At 39.0% G+C, this 14,999-nt stretch overlaps 1 protein-coding gene across 2 annotated transcripts in view; it reads left to right on the plus strand.

The window, feature by feature from the left end:
• The window catches only part of TMCC1 (transmembrane and coiled-coil domain family 1), a 251,467-nt gene that overhangs the window by 104,744 nt on the left and 131,724 nt on the right, over window positions 1-14,999 (plus strand). The window contains exon 1 of one of the 2 annotated variants that reach the window (XM_021694925.1): window positions 14,860-14,926. The exons of the other annotated variant lie outside the window; for it this stretch is intronic. Coding sequence (XP_021550600.1) covers window positions 14,888-14,926 — 39 coding nt within the window. The 5' untranslated portion in view covers window positions 14,860-14,887. Of the gene's footprint in view, window positions 1-14,859; window positions 14,927-14,999 lie in introns of those variants that run through there. 2 annotated transcript variants of the gene reach the window in all.

Genomic DNA, 14,999 nt, shown 5'->3' on the forward strand with positions numbered 1-14,999 from the left:
ATTTTTACTGTTTTTCTGACTGGCTTATTTCACTGAGCATAAAGTCCTCAAGATTCCTCTATCTTGTAGCATGTGACAGCATAACCTTCTTTTTAAAGACTGAATAATATTCCTTTCATTTATAACCACATTTTAAAAAATTTTTAATTTTTAAAAAAATTTATTTATTTATTTGACACAGAGAGACAGCGAGAGAGGAAATACAAGCAGTGGGAGAGGGAGAAGCAGGCTTCCTGCCAAGCAGGGAGCCTGATGTGGGGCTCAATCCCAGGACCCTGGGATCATGACCTGAGCTGAAGGCAGACGCCCAACGACTGAGCCACCCAGGCGCCCACATTTTTAATTTTTCATTCATCTTTTGATGGGTATTTGGTTTGCTTCCACCTCTTAGCTATTGTAAATTGTGCCACTATAAACACAGGTGTGCAGATATCTCTTTGAGACCCTGCTTGGGTATATACTCAGAAGTAGGATTGCTGAATTACATGGTACTTCTGTTTTTAATTTTTTGAGGAGTTGCCATACCGTATTCTACTATTATTTTACTAATAGTGCAGTTCTGTTTTATGATCCAATCAACAATGCACAAAGGTTCCAATTTCTCCACATACTTAGTAACACTTATATTCTGTTGTTTTGATAGTAACTGTTCTAACCTCATTGTGGTTTTTATTTGCATTTCTCTGATGATTAGTTATTTTGAGCATCTTTTCATATGCTCATTGACCATTTATATATTATCTTTGGAAAAATATTTAAGTCCTTTGCTCATTTTTTAAAGAGTTGCTTTTTGTTGAGTTGTAGCAGTTCTTACATATGCTGCATATTAACTCCTTATTAAATACATGATTTGTGGGGTGCCTGGGTGGCTCAGTCCTTAAGCATCTGCCTTTGACTAAGGTCATGATTCCAGGGTCCTGGGATCGAGTCCCTCATTGGGCTCCCTGCTCTGCGGGAAGCCTGCTTCTCCCTCTCCCATTCCCCCTGCTTGTGTTCCCTCTCTGGCTGTCTCTCTGTCAAATAAATAAAAATTAAAAAAAAAAAAAAAAGCAAATACATGATTTGCAAACATTTTCTCCCATTCTGGAGATTTCCTTTTTGCTCTTTTATTTCCCTTACATAAAAGTTTTTAAGTTTAATAAAGTTCCATTAGTCTCTTTTTTTGCTTTTTGTGTCCTTTGAGTTACATTTTGTATATGGTATAAGATGAAGGTCTAATTTCATTCTCTTGAATGTGACCATCTAGTTTTCCCAGCACCATTTGTTGAAGAGACTGTCTTCAAAAACCATTGAGTGGGTTTAGCACTTGTGTTAAAAATCATTTGACCATATACGTGAAGGTTCATTTCTGTATTCTCTGTTTTGTCCTGTTGATCTTTGTCTTTTTTTTTTTTTTTTTTAGATTATTATTTGTCAGAGAGAGAGCGTGTGCGTGCACACAAGCAGGGGGAGCGGCAGGCAGAGGGAGAAGCAGGCTCCCCACTGAGCAAGGAGCCTGATGGGGGTCTCGATCTCAGGACCCTGGGATCATGACCTGAGCCAAAGGCAGGTGCTTAACTCACTGAGCCACCCAGGCGCCCCTGCTCTTTCTTTATTCCAGTCCCATGCTGTTCGGATTACTGCAGCTTTGTAAAGTGTTGTTGTTGTTGTTGTTGTTTTTAAGATTTATTTTTAAGCAATCTCTACACCAAATGTGGGGCTTGAACTCACAACCCTGAGATCAAGAGTCACATGCTATCCTGACTGAGCCAGCCAGGTACCCCTGTAAAATGCTTTGAAATCAGGAAATATGGGTCCTCTATGTTCTTTTTCGAAATTGTTTTGGCTATTCAGAGTCTGTAGATTGATTAGAGTAGTATTTCAGTTTGCTTTATATATTTAGGAGCTCTGAGGTTTGATGCATAAATATATATTTTTTTAAACATTTTATTTATTTATTTGAGAGAGAGAGAATGAGAGACAGAGAGCATGAGAGGGAGCAGGGTCAGAGGGAGAAGCAGACTCCCTGCTGAGCTGGGAGCCCGATGCGGGACTCGATCCTGGGACTCCAGGATCATGACCTGAGCCGAAGGCAGTCGTTTAACCAACTGAGCCACCCAGGCGCCCCGATGCATAAATATTTTTAATTGTTAGATTTCTCTTGGTGATCTGACCTATTTGTCATTATATCCTCCTTTGTCTCGTTACAGATTTTGATTTGAAGTCTATTCTGTCTGGTTTTCATATAGCCATTTCTACTGTCTTTTGGTTACCATTTTTATGGACTATCTTTTTCCATCCTTTCACTTGCAGCCTATGTATATTCTTAGCTCTAAAGTGAGTCGCTTTATAGACAGCGTATAGTTAGATGCTGTGGTTTTAATCCATTCAGATCTTTCGATTGGGTTGCTTAATCCCATTTGCATCTTTTTAAAAGATTTATTTATTTTTATTTATTTAGTTTTAAAGATTTTATTTGACAGAGAAGTGAGGGAGAGCGCACAGCAGGGGGAGCTGCAGAGGAAGAAGGAGAAGCAGGCTCCCCACTGAGCAGGGAGTCATGCCTTGAGCTGAAGGCAGACGCTTAACTGACTGAGCCACCCAGGTGCCCCAAAAGATTATTTATTTATTTATTTAAGATTATTTGTTTATTTGACAGAAAGAGACACACAGCGAGAGAGGGAACACAAGCAGGGGGAGTGGGAGAGGGAGAAGCAGGCTTCCCGCTGAGCAGGGAGCCCGATGTGGGGCTTGATCCCAGGACCCTGGGATCATGACCTGAGCCAAAGGCAGACGCTTAATGACTGAGCCACCCAGTCGCCCCAAGATTTATTTTTTTTAGAGTACTTTCAGGTTTATAGCAAATTTCAGAGAGTTCCCATACTCCCACACATGCATGGCCTCCTCCATTATTAACATCCCCCACTACATCTGTTACAATTAATGAACTTATATTGACACATCATAATCACCCAAAGCCCATTTTTTGCATTAGGGTTCATTCTTGGTGTATACTTTTTGGGTCTGGACAAATGCATAATGACACGTATCCACTATTAAAGTATCAGTATTTTCACTGCCCTAAAAATCCTGTGTTCTGCCTGTTTATCCCTTCCCTTGCCCCCACCTCCAGCCCCTGGCGACCACTTTTTTTCCGTCTTCATAGTTTGCCTTTTCCAGAATGTCCTATAGTTGGAATTGTACAGTAAGCAATTTTTCAGATTGTCCTCTTTTACTTAGTAATATGCATTTAAGGTTTCTCTATGTGTCTTCGTGGCTTGGTAGCTTATTTCTTTACATCACTGAATAATATTCCATTGTTTGGAGGATGCCTGACACTGCATAGTACTGAACCCAACATACACTGTTTTTTCCTATACATACCTATGATAAAAATTAATTTGTAAATTAGGCACAATAAGAGATTAACAACAACAATAATAAAATAGAACAGTTATAACAATGTACTATAATAAAACTTGTGTGACTGTGGTCTCTCTAAGTGTCTTACTATATTGTACTCTTGTTCTCGTGCGGATGTGAGATAATAAAATGTCTGGGTGATGAGATGAAGTGAGGTGAATGACAAAGGCATTGTGATGTAGCATTAAGCCACTGTTGATCTTCTGAGGATACATCAGAAGGAGGATCATCTGCTTCCAGACTGCACTTGACCACAGGTAATTGAAACCATGGCCATTTCTACTGTGGAAATATAAGTTCCATGGAAAGTGGAACTTATAAGGAGGAACTACTGTAGTGTTGTGCTTTGATATCCTTCTTATTTCCTTTAGTGTATATTCTGTAGATACTTTATTTCTGGTTATCATTGAAATTACATAAAACATCTTAAAGTTATAGCATTGTTTTTTAAACCATTAATTTAAATCACGTACAGAAACTACTGCTTTACAGCTCCACCCTCCTCTTTATGTTATTAATGTCACAAATTACATATTTATATATTGTATACCCATTAACATAGACTTACACATTTTTTATGTTTTTGTCGTTAAAATTCTATGCACCAAGTTTGTAGCAGTACAGGTTACTATATTTGTCCATGTATTTACCTTTACTAGAGACCGTTTATATATATATATATATATATATATAATGTTTTTTTTTTCAGCGTGATAGTTTCCCTCCCATTAGTCTCTTAACTCTATTTACTCTTCTTCATTCTTTTTGCTCCTCTGATCCTGATTTCAAATGATCTGCCTTCAAGTTCACTCATTCTTCTGTCTGTTTAGCTCTGATCTTGAGCCCTTCCAGTGAAATTTTCCATTCAGTTATTGTACTTTTCAACTCTAGAATTTTTCTTTGTATAAAAGTTTCTGTCTTTTGTTGATATTCTCATTTTGTACATGCATCATTTTCCTGTTTTCTTTTTTTTTTTTTTTAAAGATTTTTATTTATTTATTTATTTGAGAGAGAGAAAGAGATAGAGAGCATGAGAGGAGGGAGGTTCAGAGAGAGAAGCAGACTCCCTGCCGAGTAGGGAGCCTGATGCGGGACTGGAGCCTGATGCGGGACTCGATCCTGGGACTCCAGGATCATGACCTGAGCCGAAGGCAGTCGCTTAACCAACTGAGCCACCCAGGCACCCTTTCCTGTTTTCTTTTAGTTGTGTTCTCTTTTAGCTGATTGAGCATTTTTATGACTTATTTTAAATTTTTTGTTTGGCACCTTATATGTGTGTGTTTCTTTAGGTTGGTCTTTAAGGTCTGTTTCTGGAGTTTTATTTTGTTCCTTTAATTGGGCCAAGTTTCCCTGTTTGTTTGTTTGCTTCCTTGCCCTTCCTTCCTTCCTCCCCTTCCCTTCCCTTCCCTCCCCTCCCCTCCCCCCGCCTTCCCCTCACCTTCCCCTCACCTTCTGGCCAGGCTGGGATTTGGACATTTGAAAAAATAACCAGTCTTTGCATACTGAATTTCTGCATGGGAATATCTTCACTAATCAGCCAGACTGGAGGTTCTAGAGCCTCTCAAACCATTTCTCATCTTAGCTCCCCCTGACATTTGCCTACGGAAATGCAGCTCTAAGGTGCTGCTTACCTATTATATACAGCATCTTCCAACTCTGGTTCCAGTCATCCCAGTTCTTTGAGTCAGCCAAGACAGAAACCAGTCCCTCAGGCAGCCCTCAGACAAGCCAGACTGTAGGATATTTAGTCTGTCCTGTTTGTGTTCCTGAGGGAAGAACCTTGGCATGGGGGTTTCTTTCTGGTTGTTCCATATTATGCTGTGCAGGGGAAGTAGCATGAATGGGCGCACCACAAGTTTTTCTACACGTTTCACTGTTACCGTGTCTTGTTCATTATGTTATCATGTGTGGGTACTATAGCTTCTTACCTATTCTCTGGAGTTTTTGTAGTGGTGTTTTGGTCCATATATTGTTAACTTAGTGCCTCTATGGGAGAAGGAAAGCCTATTATCTACCTAGTCTGCCAATTTGTTGATATAATTCTCCCTAGTATCAATTTTTGAAGTATAAATTCTGCCAGATAATGTTTCTCTTCATAAGACATGAAATTAAAAGGGAGTTAGAATATTTTGGACATAGAGTAAGGCATTTGGTTTTCTCCTTTGTGAGGTCTACAAATGGAGAAAATGAAATCTAAAGCAGTAATAGTTTAACGTTAGAGTTTTATATTGGAATAAAGAAATAAGGTAATAGAACAGTTACATATCTATCCTATCAGACAAGATTATGGTTTCTTTTAAGGTTTTCAGCGCATTCCATAAATATTTATTAAGTGTCTACTCTGTTTAAGATATGATACAGTTGGCATACAGAAAGTATAAGATGTAATCCTATGCTTAATGCTTAAAAAACGAAGTAACAGTACAGGACCTGAGTAGCAAATACAAAATATGAGAACTGTCACTGTGAGTTATACAAAAGCAGAAATAACAGTGAACTGGAGTAGACAGGGTTGGCTTCTGAAGAAAATGAGTTTGGGCTGGACCTTGAATGGGTACGATCATAACAGTATATATCCTGGAGAAAAAATATCATATGTCCAAAAGTAGGCATGTACAGGGCAGTATTGTTTCTACTAGCAGAAAAAAATAATTTAAATTGTGATCAAGAAAAGAAAACTAAATGGGGGCGCCTGGGTAGCTCAGTCATTGGGCATCTGCCTTCGGCTCAGGTCATGATCCCAGGACCGTGGGATCATGACCTGGGCCGAAGGCAGCCGCTTAACCGACTGAGCCACCCAGGCGTCCCATAAATAAAATCTTAAAAAAAGAAAAAAAAAAGAAAAGAAAAGAAAAAGAAACTAAGGGGCGCCTGGGTGGCTCAGTCGTTGAGCGTCTGCCTTCGGCTCAGGTCATAATCTCAGGGTTCTGGGATTGAGCCCCACATCAGGCTCCCTGCTCGGCGGGAAGCCTGCTTCTCCCTCTCCCACTCCCCCTGCTTGTGTTCCCTCTCTCGCTGTGCCTCTCTCTGTCAAATAAATAAATAAAATCTTTTTAAAAAAAGAAAAAGAAACTAAATAAAATAATAAACTAAACTGTTTTCTCTGTACTATGGAATATTATGTAGCAATAGTAGAGATCCGTATATTCCGACAAAATTTTCTAAGTAAATTCTTGAATTTTTAAAAGCCGAGATCTTAGTTTGTTTAGGCCACCATGACAAAATATCAGACTGGATAGTTTATAAACAATAGAATTTTATTTCTCACAGTTCTGGAGGCTGGAAGTCTGAGATCAGGGTGCCAGCATGGCATGAGGGCCCTCTTCCAGTTGTAGACTTTCTGTTGTGTCCTCACATGTTGGAAGGGGCTAGGGAGCTCTGTGGGATCTCGTTTACAAGAGCACTAATCCAACCTGATGAGTGTAGTACCTCCCAGAGTTCCCACCTCTTAATATCATATTGGGCTTTAGCATTTCAACATATGAATTTTGGGAGGACACAAACATTCAGACCATAGCAAAGAGTTTTAATTAATATGTACATTATGATATTAGTTGGGTTAAGAAAGAAACCAAGCTAACCTGAAGATAATACTGCATACTTTTATAGGTAAATAGTATAAAAGTTCATTGTAAAAGAAGGATAAACTGATAACAGTGGTTACAACAATTAAGCATTCATACTTTACTTACATAATTAAAGAACAAGAAGAATCCCAGATGAAAATCCATCAGAACACTGGTAGTAGTTACTTCTGTATGGTGATATTTTGAATGAAGTTTCTTATTCTTTATATTTTACTGTATTTTCTGAATTTTCATAAGAAATTTTTTATTGGAAAATACTAAATTACAAAGAGTACTTCATAAGTGGGAAATAAATAATTGACATATGGTTAATAAAATTAATTCTTATAAAAGTGGAATAGAAGAGTAAGTAGAATTTAATTAGGTGGAAAGATCAGGGAGTTTGGGGGTATGGGAGATGGTTGAGGGAGAGAGAAAGAACCCAGAATGTCTTAGCAACTTTTGAAGTTGTATAGAGCCATTGAACACTGCCTTATATTTTTAAGGCATTTATTCAATACGTATTTAATGACCTAGTAGGTGTCAGAATACCCCTATGAGCATATTAGGGTCCCTGCCCCTAAGAAACTTATGTTTTGATGAGGGGGATGAAGAAGAACAGATTACAATACAGCAGTCCCCCTTATCTATGGTTTTGCTTTTTTACTGCAGCCCAGAAGGAGATAATCCTCCTGATGTATGATCAGAGGTCAGTAGTAGCTTTTTTTTTTTTTTTTAAGATTTATTTATTTATTTTAGAGAGAGCGCACAAGCAGGGGGAGGGGCAGAGGGAGAGGGACTCTCAAACCGACTCCCTGCTGAGTGTGGAGCCCAACAAGGGGCTTGATCTCATGACCCTGAGATCATGACCTGAGCGGAAATCAAGAGTTGGACACTTAACCGACGGAGCCACCCAGGCGCCCCAAGGTCAGTAGTAGCTTAATGATATGTCACAGTGCCTACATCATTCACCTCACCGCATCTCATGTAGACATTTACCATCTCAAATCACCACAAGAGGAAGGGTGAGTACAGTACAATAAGGTATTTTGAAAGAGAACACATTCGCATAACTTTTAATTATATGTATGGTTATAATGTTCTGTTTTATTACTGGTTATGTTAATTTCTAACTGCCTAATTAATTTTATCATAAGTATGTATGTCTAGGAAAACACATTGCATATATAGGGTTCAGCACTATCAACAGTTTTAGGCATCCACTGGGGGTCTTGGAAGTATCCTCCACAGATAAGGGGGGGTCTACTTACAGTGTAGTAAGGAAGAATCAGTTAGTAAGGTGGAGAAAGGGGTTGGTGAGGGTTGATAGAGAAGGCTTTCCTAAAGGTGCAGATGTCTTAAGCTGAAATTTGGAGTTAAGTTAAAATAGTGTGAGATGTCTAGAGAGAGAAAGCAGGGACCAGCACCTGGAACACCTGTAACCTGTTTTAAGGACTTATTTTTGTGGTGTTTAATTATTCCATATTTATAATCTTACTGAGTGTTCTTTGCAACATAGTAAATAATAGTCTCCTTAGTTGTTTGGCACTTGGTAAGCACATAATAAACTCTTTTTTCCTCTCCCTCCTCTATCTTTTCTTCTCTCCCTCTTCCTTGTAGGCATTTACTGCAGGTGATGTATGGCATGAGTTTTTTGGGGGAAATAAATGCAAATCCTAAAATATTGCTGATAAAAAAAGGGGGCAGCCTTAATTTAGCATATTTGAAAGAGCCATGCCCAGTTCACTAAAATAAAAACGCAATCCGATGTGGTTGACTGCTCTTTAAATCAGCTATCACAATGAGTTAGTTATGGAATTGAATACAAGAGGTATTCACATTTTTTTGATCATGAACATCTTTTAACTTTTTACTACTTGGTAAAATGTACTACCTTCAGGGTTAATTATATTGACAGTGGCTTGGATCTTTATAAATAACTACACAAGTAACTTAATCTGTTCTATGTAGATAAAACGTGGTGTCTGTATTGTTACCTGTTGTGGGATTGCCAAGTGAAATTAGTTTTTGCAAGATAGAAATCTCGTATCATTTAAGGGGCCTGAATTGCCAGAAGAAGTCCGAAGCTGACAGCATTATTTACTAAATTTTTTGAAACTAGATTTCCTTCTTCCTTGTTTTAAAGGCAGACAGTAACTAAAAGAGTCATAGCTTCTGTAAAGAAAGAACCTGTCACATTATTATTTGTTAATGTGGGGGCTATTCCCATTTGGGCAGTTTATAGAAAAATGGTAAGCCAATGTGCAATTTAGAAAGGAGGAATAACTGAATTTTGTTACAGTCTACATTCCCATTCCACAAACAAAAAATATTCTGAGCACTACAGGCTAACAACATATTGCCTTTTACTATGAAAAACAAAGTTTTACTTACCACTTGAATTACACCTCTGCGTCCTTAACTTGTATTTTTTCTGCTGCATGGAATGCCCTTCCTCTTTTTTGTCCATTTGCAAAATACCTCTCCCACCTTAAAGACTCTGGGTTTAAGACCTTTTTTGTCCCATAAAAGCTCATCACTCCTTTTGTCATTACTGTCCCTGCTGTTGGGGAGATGCCACATTAATGACAATTGTTTAAGTTTTCTGTTTTCTTACTAGATTGTGACCTGCTTAAAAGTAAAGGGTGTCATAAATACATGTTTAGTGTGTGAATGAAAGGGGGCTTTCTGAAATGACCTGGCATTGCTTAATGAAAGCCTACTAAATTTTTAGGCTTAGTTTTATTGACTGGTAGCTAGCTGGCACTATCACTTCTGGCTCCTGTTACTTCTGGGTTATCAAGGACTCTGGTTAAAACCCACAATGATGTTTGAACATGATTTATTTAATGTAACTCTGTTATAGGAGTTCTTCAGTTGTGCCAAGCTTCGAGGAGACTCACTCAACTTAAAGTGTAAAGGTTCACATTTTTAAAAATAGAGTAATTATTCAGTTTCAGAAAAACTTGATTGCATGAATATCTTTAGTGTTTGGTTTTAGTGCGTTTTAAATTATTAAAAATAGGAGGAAGCATGATGTAATGGAAGCAGCAATATAGTGAAATTTGTATTTAGGGTTCCAGTTCTGACTCTAATACCAACTCTGTGATTTAGGGGCAAGTTTGAAAACCTCTTTGAACTTTAGTTTACTTCTCTGTAAAAGTGTAGTTTGTATTACATGATATTAAGTAGTATACAACTTTAATATCTATTTTTAAAATGTGTTTATATAGAATTTTAAGAATGAAGTTTGTGGGGGAGGGACAAGTGTTTCAAATAAAGAAACCAGCTAAATTGGGTTGATTTGTTTAAGTTTTATAATATTTACCCAAGGTATTTGTATGTTTCTGTTGTTATTTTGGACTTTTTTTTTTTTTAAGATTTTTTTAAATTCAGTTAGCCAGTTTATAGTACATCATTAGTTTCAGATGTAGTGTTCAGTAATTTATAGGTTGCTTATAACATCCAGTGCTCATCACATCACATGCCCTCCTTAATGCCCATTACCCAATTACCCTATTCCCCCCACCCACCTCCCCTCCAGCAACCCTCATTTTTTAAAGATTTATTTATTTTAGAGAGGTGGGGGGAGGGGCAAAGGGAGAGGGAGAGAGAATCCAAGCCGACTCCATGTTGAGTGCTGAGCCTGACACAGGGCTCGATCTCATGACGCTGAGATCACGACCTGAGATGAAACCAAGAGTCACCTGCTTAACTGACAGTGCCACCCACGCTTCCCTGTTTTGGACCTTTTTTTTTTTTTTTTAAGATTTTATTTACTTATTTGACAGACACAGTGAGAGAGGGAACACAAGCAGGGGGAGTGGGAGAGTGAGAAGCAGGCTTCCGGCAGAGCAGGGAACCTGATGCGGGACTCGATCTCAGGACCCCCGGGATCATGACCTGAGCCAAAGGCAGACGCTTAACAACTGAGCCATCCAGGCGCCCCAGTTTTGGACTTTTTAAGTGATAATGTGAATCAGAAAGCAGTATAGTCCTAGGTAAAACATACATACATGTTTATACATATGCAAGACAATGAATAATAAGGTAAGTACTAATGTTATCCCTAGTGTGGGGTTATATATGATGGATAAAATAAAGAGAATAAAATATTTTTCTACAAAGATAATAAAAACTAAAATAAAATGCCATTTCCTAAAGATTATGGCTTTGGAAGTAGATTATTATTTGACAAACAAGTAAGGAAAATGTATGGGGAGCTGCGGCCAACATGTCAAAGGCAGACTTTTTTCTGGTTCCTAGATCTACTTAAAACTCTTACCTATGGTGGAAAGCAGAAGACAGGATTGCTTAGTGATTGATGTTCATCTCTTTTTTAGTTATGATGGGGACAAGAGTTGTTTTTTTGTTTTTTTTTTTTTTAAGAGAGAGTGTGTGAGCAGGGGGAGGGGCAGAGAGAGAGGGATAGAGAGAATCTCAAGCAGGGTCCATACTCAAGAGCCCAACCCCGGGCTCGATCTCACAACCCTGAGATCATGACTTGAGCCAAAATCAAGAGTCGGCTGCTTAACCATTGAGCCACCCAGGCACTCCAAGGGAACTTAACCAAGTTCTTAAAATGGGGTGTGTGGACAAGCTTTAGGGGAATCCATTGACCATTTGGAATTGTGTCAAAAACACTGTGTATGTCTGTTCATGAATTTTATGTCTGTTACTCCAGTGACTGAGTTCATAGCTTTTAACAGATCTCTAAAGAGTTTGTGATTCAAAAAAGATTAAGAATCTCGGGGCGCCTGGGTGGCTCAGTCAGTTCAGCGTCTGCCTTTGGCTCAGGTCATGATCTCAGAGTCCTGGGATTGAGCACCCCTCAATGGGCTCCCTGCTTGGTGGGAAGCCTGCTTCTCCCTCTCCCTTTACCTGCCTGTCTGCTTACTTGTGATCTCTCTCTCTCTGTCAAATAAAATCTTCTAAAAAAAACAAAAACAAAAAAGATTAAAAACCCCATGGACAGTTCCTGTCTGTTTCTGCATAGAGTAAGGGGATTGTGGATTTTCAATCACAGATTACTGGAAGGACAGTGTTTATTCAGGTCTTGGAGTAATAAAAGAATGATTGCAGAGCTGTTGATTTTTTTCTAGGTTATACATTTCTGCCTTCTAACTATTCTTTCGTAACCTTTGATCTTGGTCTACTGTTTTCATCCTTTGCTGCCAGACACCTCAAAATAGATCATATTCAGAGATTTTAATTTTTCCCCTAACGGCTATGTTTATTGAAGATATTTTCAGTTTTTTGTTGTCTTATCAAGGATTGGATTGCAGTATTACACTCGGATGATTTTTAACAGGTCTTGTTGCCTTTCAACAATTAGAGGTTTGTGTTTATTTTAATAGGTAAAAAATTAGTAAGTTCCTCCTAGAATGAAGACACATTCTTTTAATCCATAAGTCTTTTTTTTTTTTTTTTTTTAAGATTTTATGTATTTATTTGACAGAGAGAGTGACAGCAAGAGAGGGAACACAAGCAGGGGGAGTGGGAGAGGGAGAAGCAGGCTTCCCGTTGAGCAGAGAGCCCAATGTGGGGCTCGATCCCGGGACCCTGGGATCATGACCTGAGCCAAAGGCAGACACTTAACGATTGAGCCACCCAGGCACCCCAATCCATAAGTCTTTTTATGTGTACCTGGGACTTTGAGGATTTATATCCTGTTCAAGTCATCATTGATATTTTTTGTGTACCTAGGTGTGTAGACTTTTGACAGTTTTTTTCTAATTCCTTTTCCTCTTTCCTTTCTTTGGGAGGTGCGGGTTAGAAAGAATCTTGCAACTCTTTGCAGTCTAGCAGTTATCTGGGATTCCAGTTGATTATATCAGAAACACCTCATGTTTATATTTAAAACAGTATGTCTTTCTGTAAGGAACTTTATTATTTCCACACCAGCATCTCATTAGGTCTTCCTTCATTCCCAGGAGAAATTTTCTGAGTATTCAGTTTCATTGTGTAGGAAAAAGATGGAAGTACTGGTACTCTTACCCTTTAAAAACAAAACAAAACAGAAAACACACAGAACTCAGGTTCTCTCTCAGCCTGTCTTCCACTTGGACTGAAATTTCAGTCAGTTTAAATATTAGGTTACATTGCATATTCTGAACCTTAGATATGAGGGAGCCTTTACTTTCAGTCATAGCTGTTGATTAAAGTTTTCTTAGCTTTGGAATTTCACAAATAATTTAAATATGTTCAACCCTTTTCCATTTAAGGTTTTTGGAATAAAATTTTTATATATATATTTCAGTTAGAGTGAATTTTTTTTTGGAGCTGTGGCATCCTGTTACTTGTTTGAATCTGGTACATCTTTGTACTCTTCTAAGGTATTGTGAAATATGTGTGTGATATTTTAGGTGAAGTTTTTAAAATTGTGCATCGTATTTGGTGATAATTGGAAACTGGAGTGTGTGACAAGGGCATAGTTGAGAATAACCATTGTATAAAATATCTGTCTTTTCAAATTGGTTTTTCACTTTTCTTGCCCAAAAGAAAAAAAAATTAGTAACACTATATGGTTTCCTCATGATAATGCTGATGTTTTAGAGAGAATAGTCCTGCTTTACTTATCTGAAGAATTGGGATATTAATACATATTTCACAAGGGTGTTTAAGAAATCAATAGGATAAAATATGTGAAATGCCTAACACAGGGACTGCACATAGTAGGTTCATTCCAACAAAGACTATATGTGACATAAGCATAATCATGCTTACAGGGAATTGAGGATCACTAGAGCAAGGAAAATTAATATGTGCCAACAAGTTCTGCCCTGGTCAGTTTTTAAAATCAATTTAGGAGTAATGAACAATTCAGAGAGGAGCATGTAGAGTGGAAATTTCACGAGAATGAAGTTTTGTCCTTACATTGGTTGTCTGGCAGCAGAATCAAATAAATAGGAAGAGACTGGCAAATGATAGCAAAATATTTCCTATCTTTGCAACTGCCCTCAGGATTGTCATTTTCATACCTCTTTACCTACATTAATTCACTCTGAGTGTTTGTTTTGTTATGTGTGTAGATTTTTTTTAAATTACATCATTCTAATGAGAGAAGTCAATTAACTCAGGAGGCGGCCTTAGTTTGTTTAACTTGGTAAGGAAGTTGAAGTCACCCTGTAACGAAGTTGAAGTCACCCACGAAGTATGCCTCTCTGCACCTGACATTCCTTCCCGGGGCGGGACTCCTCCCTGTGAATAAGAGGAAAGACTTGGCCAATTACCTTAGACAAAGCCGGACAGCTGCCGAGCCCAGCTGGGAGGAGTCTCCTCGGAGCAGAGCTGGTACAGTCACAGTCGGGGGCTTTTTGCCACCTCCTTTTATTCACACCATTTTACCCAGCAGATTACCTGAGGTGGAGGTTGAGAAGGGGGTGTCGCTCTTTGCAGGGGACCTCCTCCACTGGGAGGGCTTTAGGGTGGGAAGAATTGCAGTTCCCAGGTTTCTGCTTGAGGCTGATGCTTTCTAACCCCAGTGCGCCACTCCTCGCCCCACACAGACCAGAACATCAGGTTCGGCCCCCCCGGAGTCTCAGGTGGCACCAGAGCGGCATCCTGGGCTGAGGATTTGGTGGAAAGAGAAGGGGTGGTCCTTCTGTCTGGACCCCTCTCGGCTGACTCACAGGAAGTGCTAACCGAGCTTGGCACTGGGCGAAGCAGCTCCAGGATTCTGCCCCTCCCTGCCGCGGGTCCGCCCGCCCTCTCCAATGTAGGCTTTGCAGTATCTCCCGATGGAACAATGAGGTGGTTCCAAGTTTGCTAAGACTCCCAGGGAAATTCTTTGGACTTCTGTGATAGTCTTCAAAATGTTTTGCCACCGACTTTTCCAAGAAGCTGTTTTTTAAAAAAAACAAAAAAACCAAACCCTTCCCTTCGTGGATTGCTTTGTCTGAAGATTACTCAGGGTGACCATGGTTCAACGCTTTAGCCTCAGGAGGCAGCTATCCAAGGTGGGTAGCTTGGGTAGCTTTGTGTGTTTGTTTAGGGGAAACTCTCACTAGATTCGGCATGGTTTCCTTTTTC

This window comes from Neomonachus schauinslandi, chromosome 1 (genome assembly GCF_002201575.2).
Source record: "Neomonachus schauinslandi chromosome 1, ASM220157v2, whole genome shotgun sequence".
Taxonomy (NCBI): Eukaryota; Metazoa; Chordata; class Mammalia; order Carnivora; family Phocidae; genus Neomonachus; species Neomonachus schauinslandi.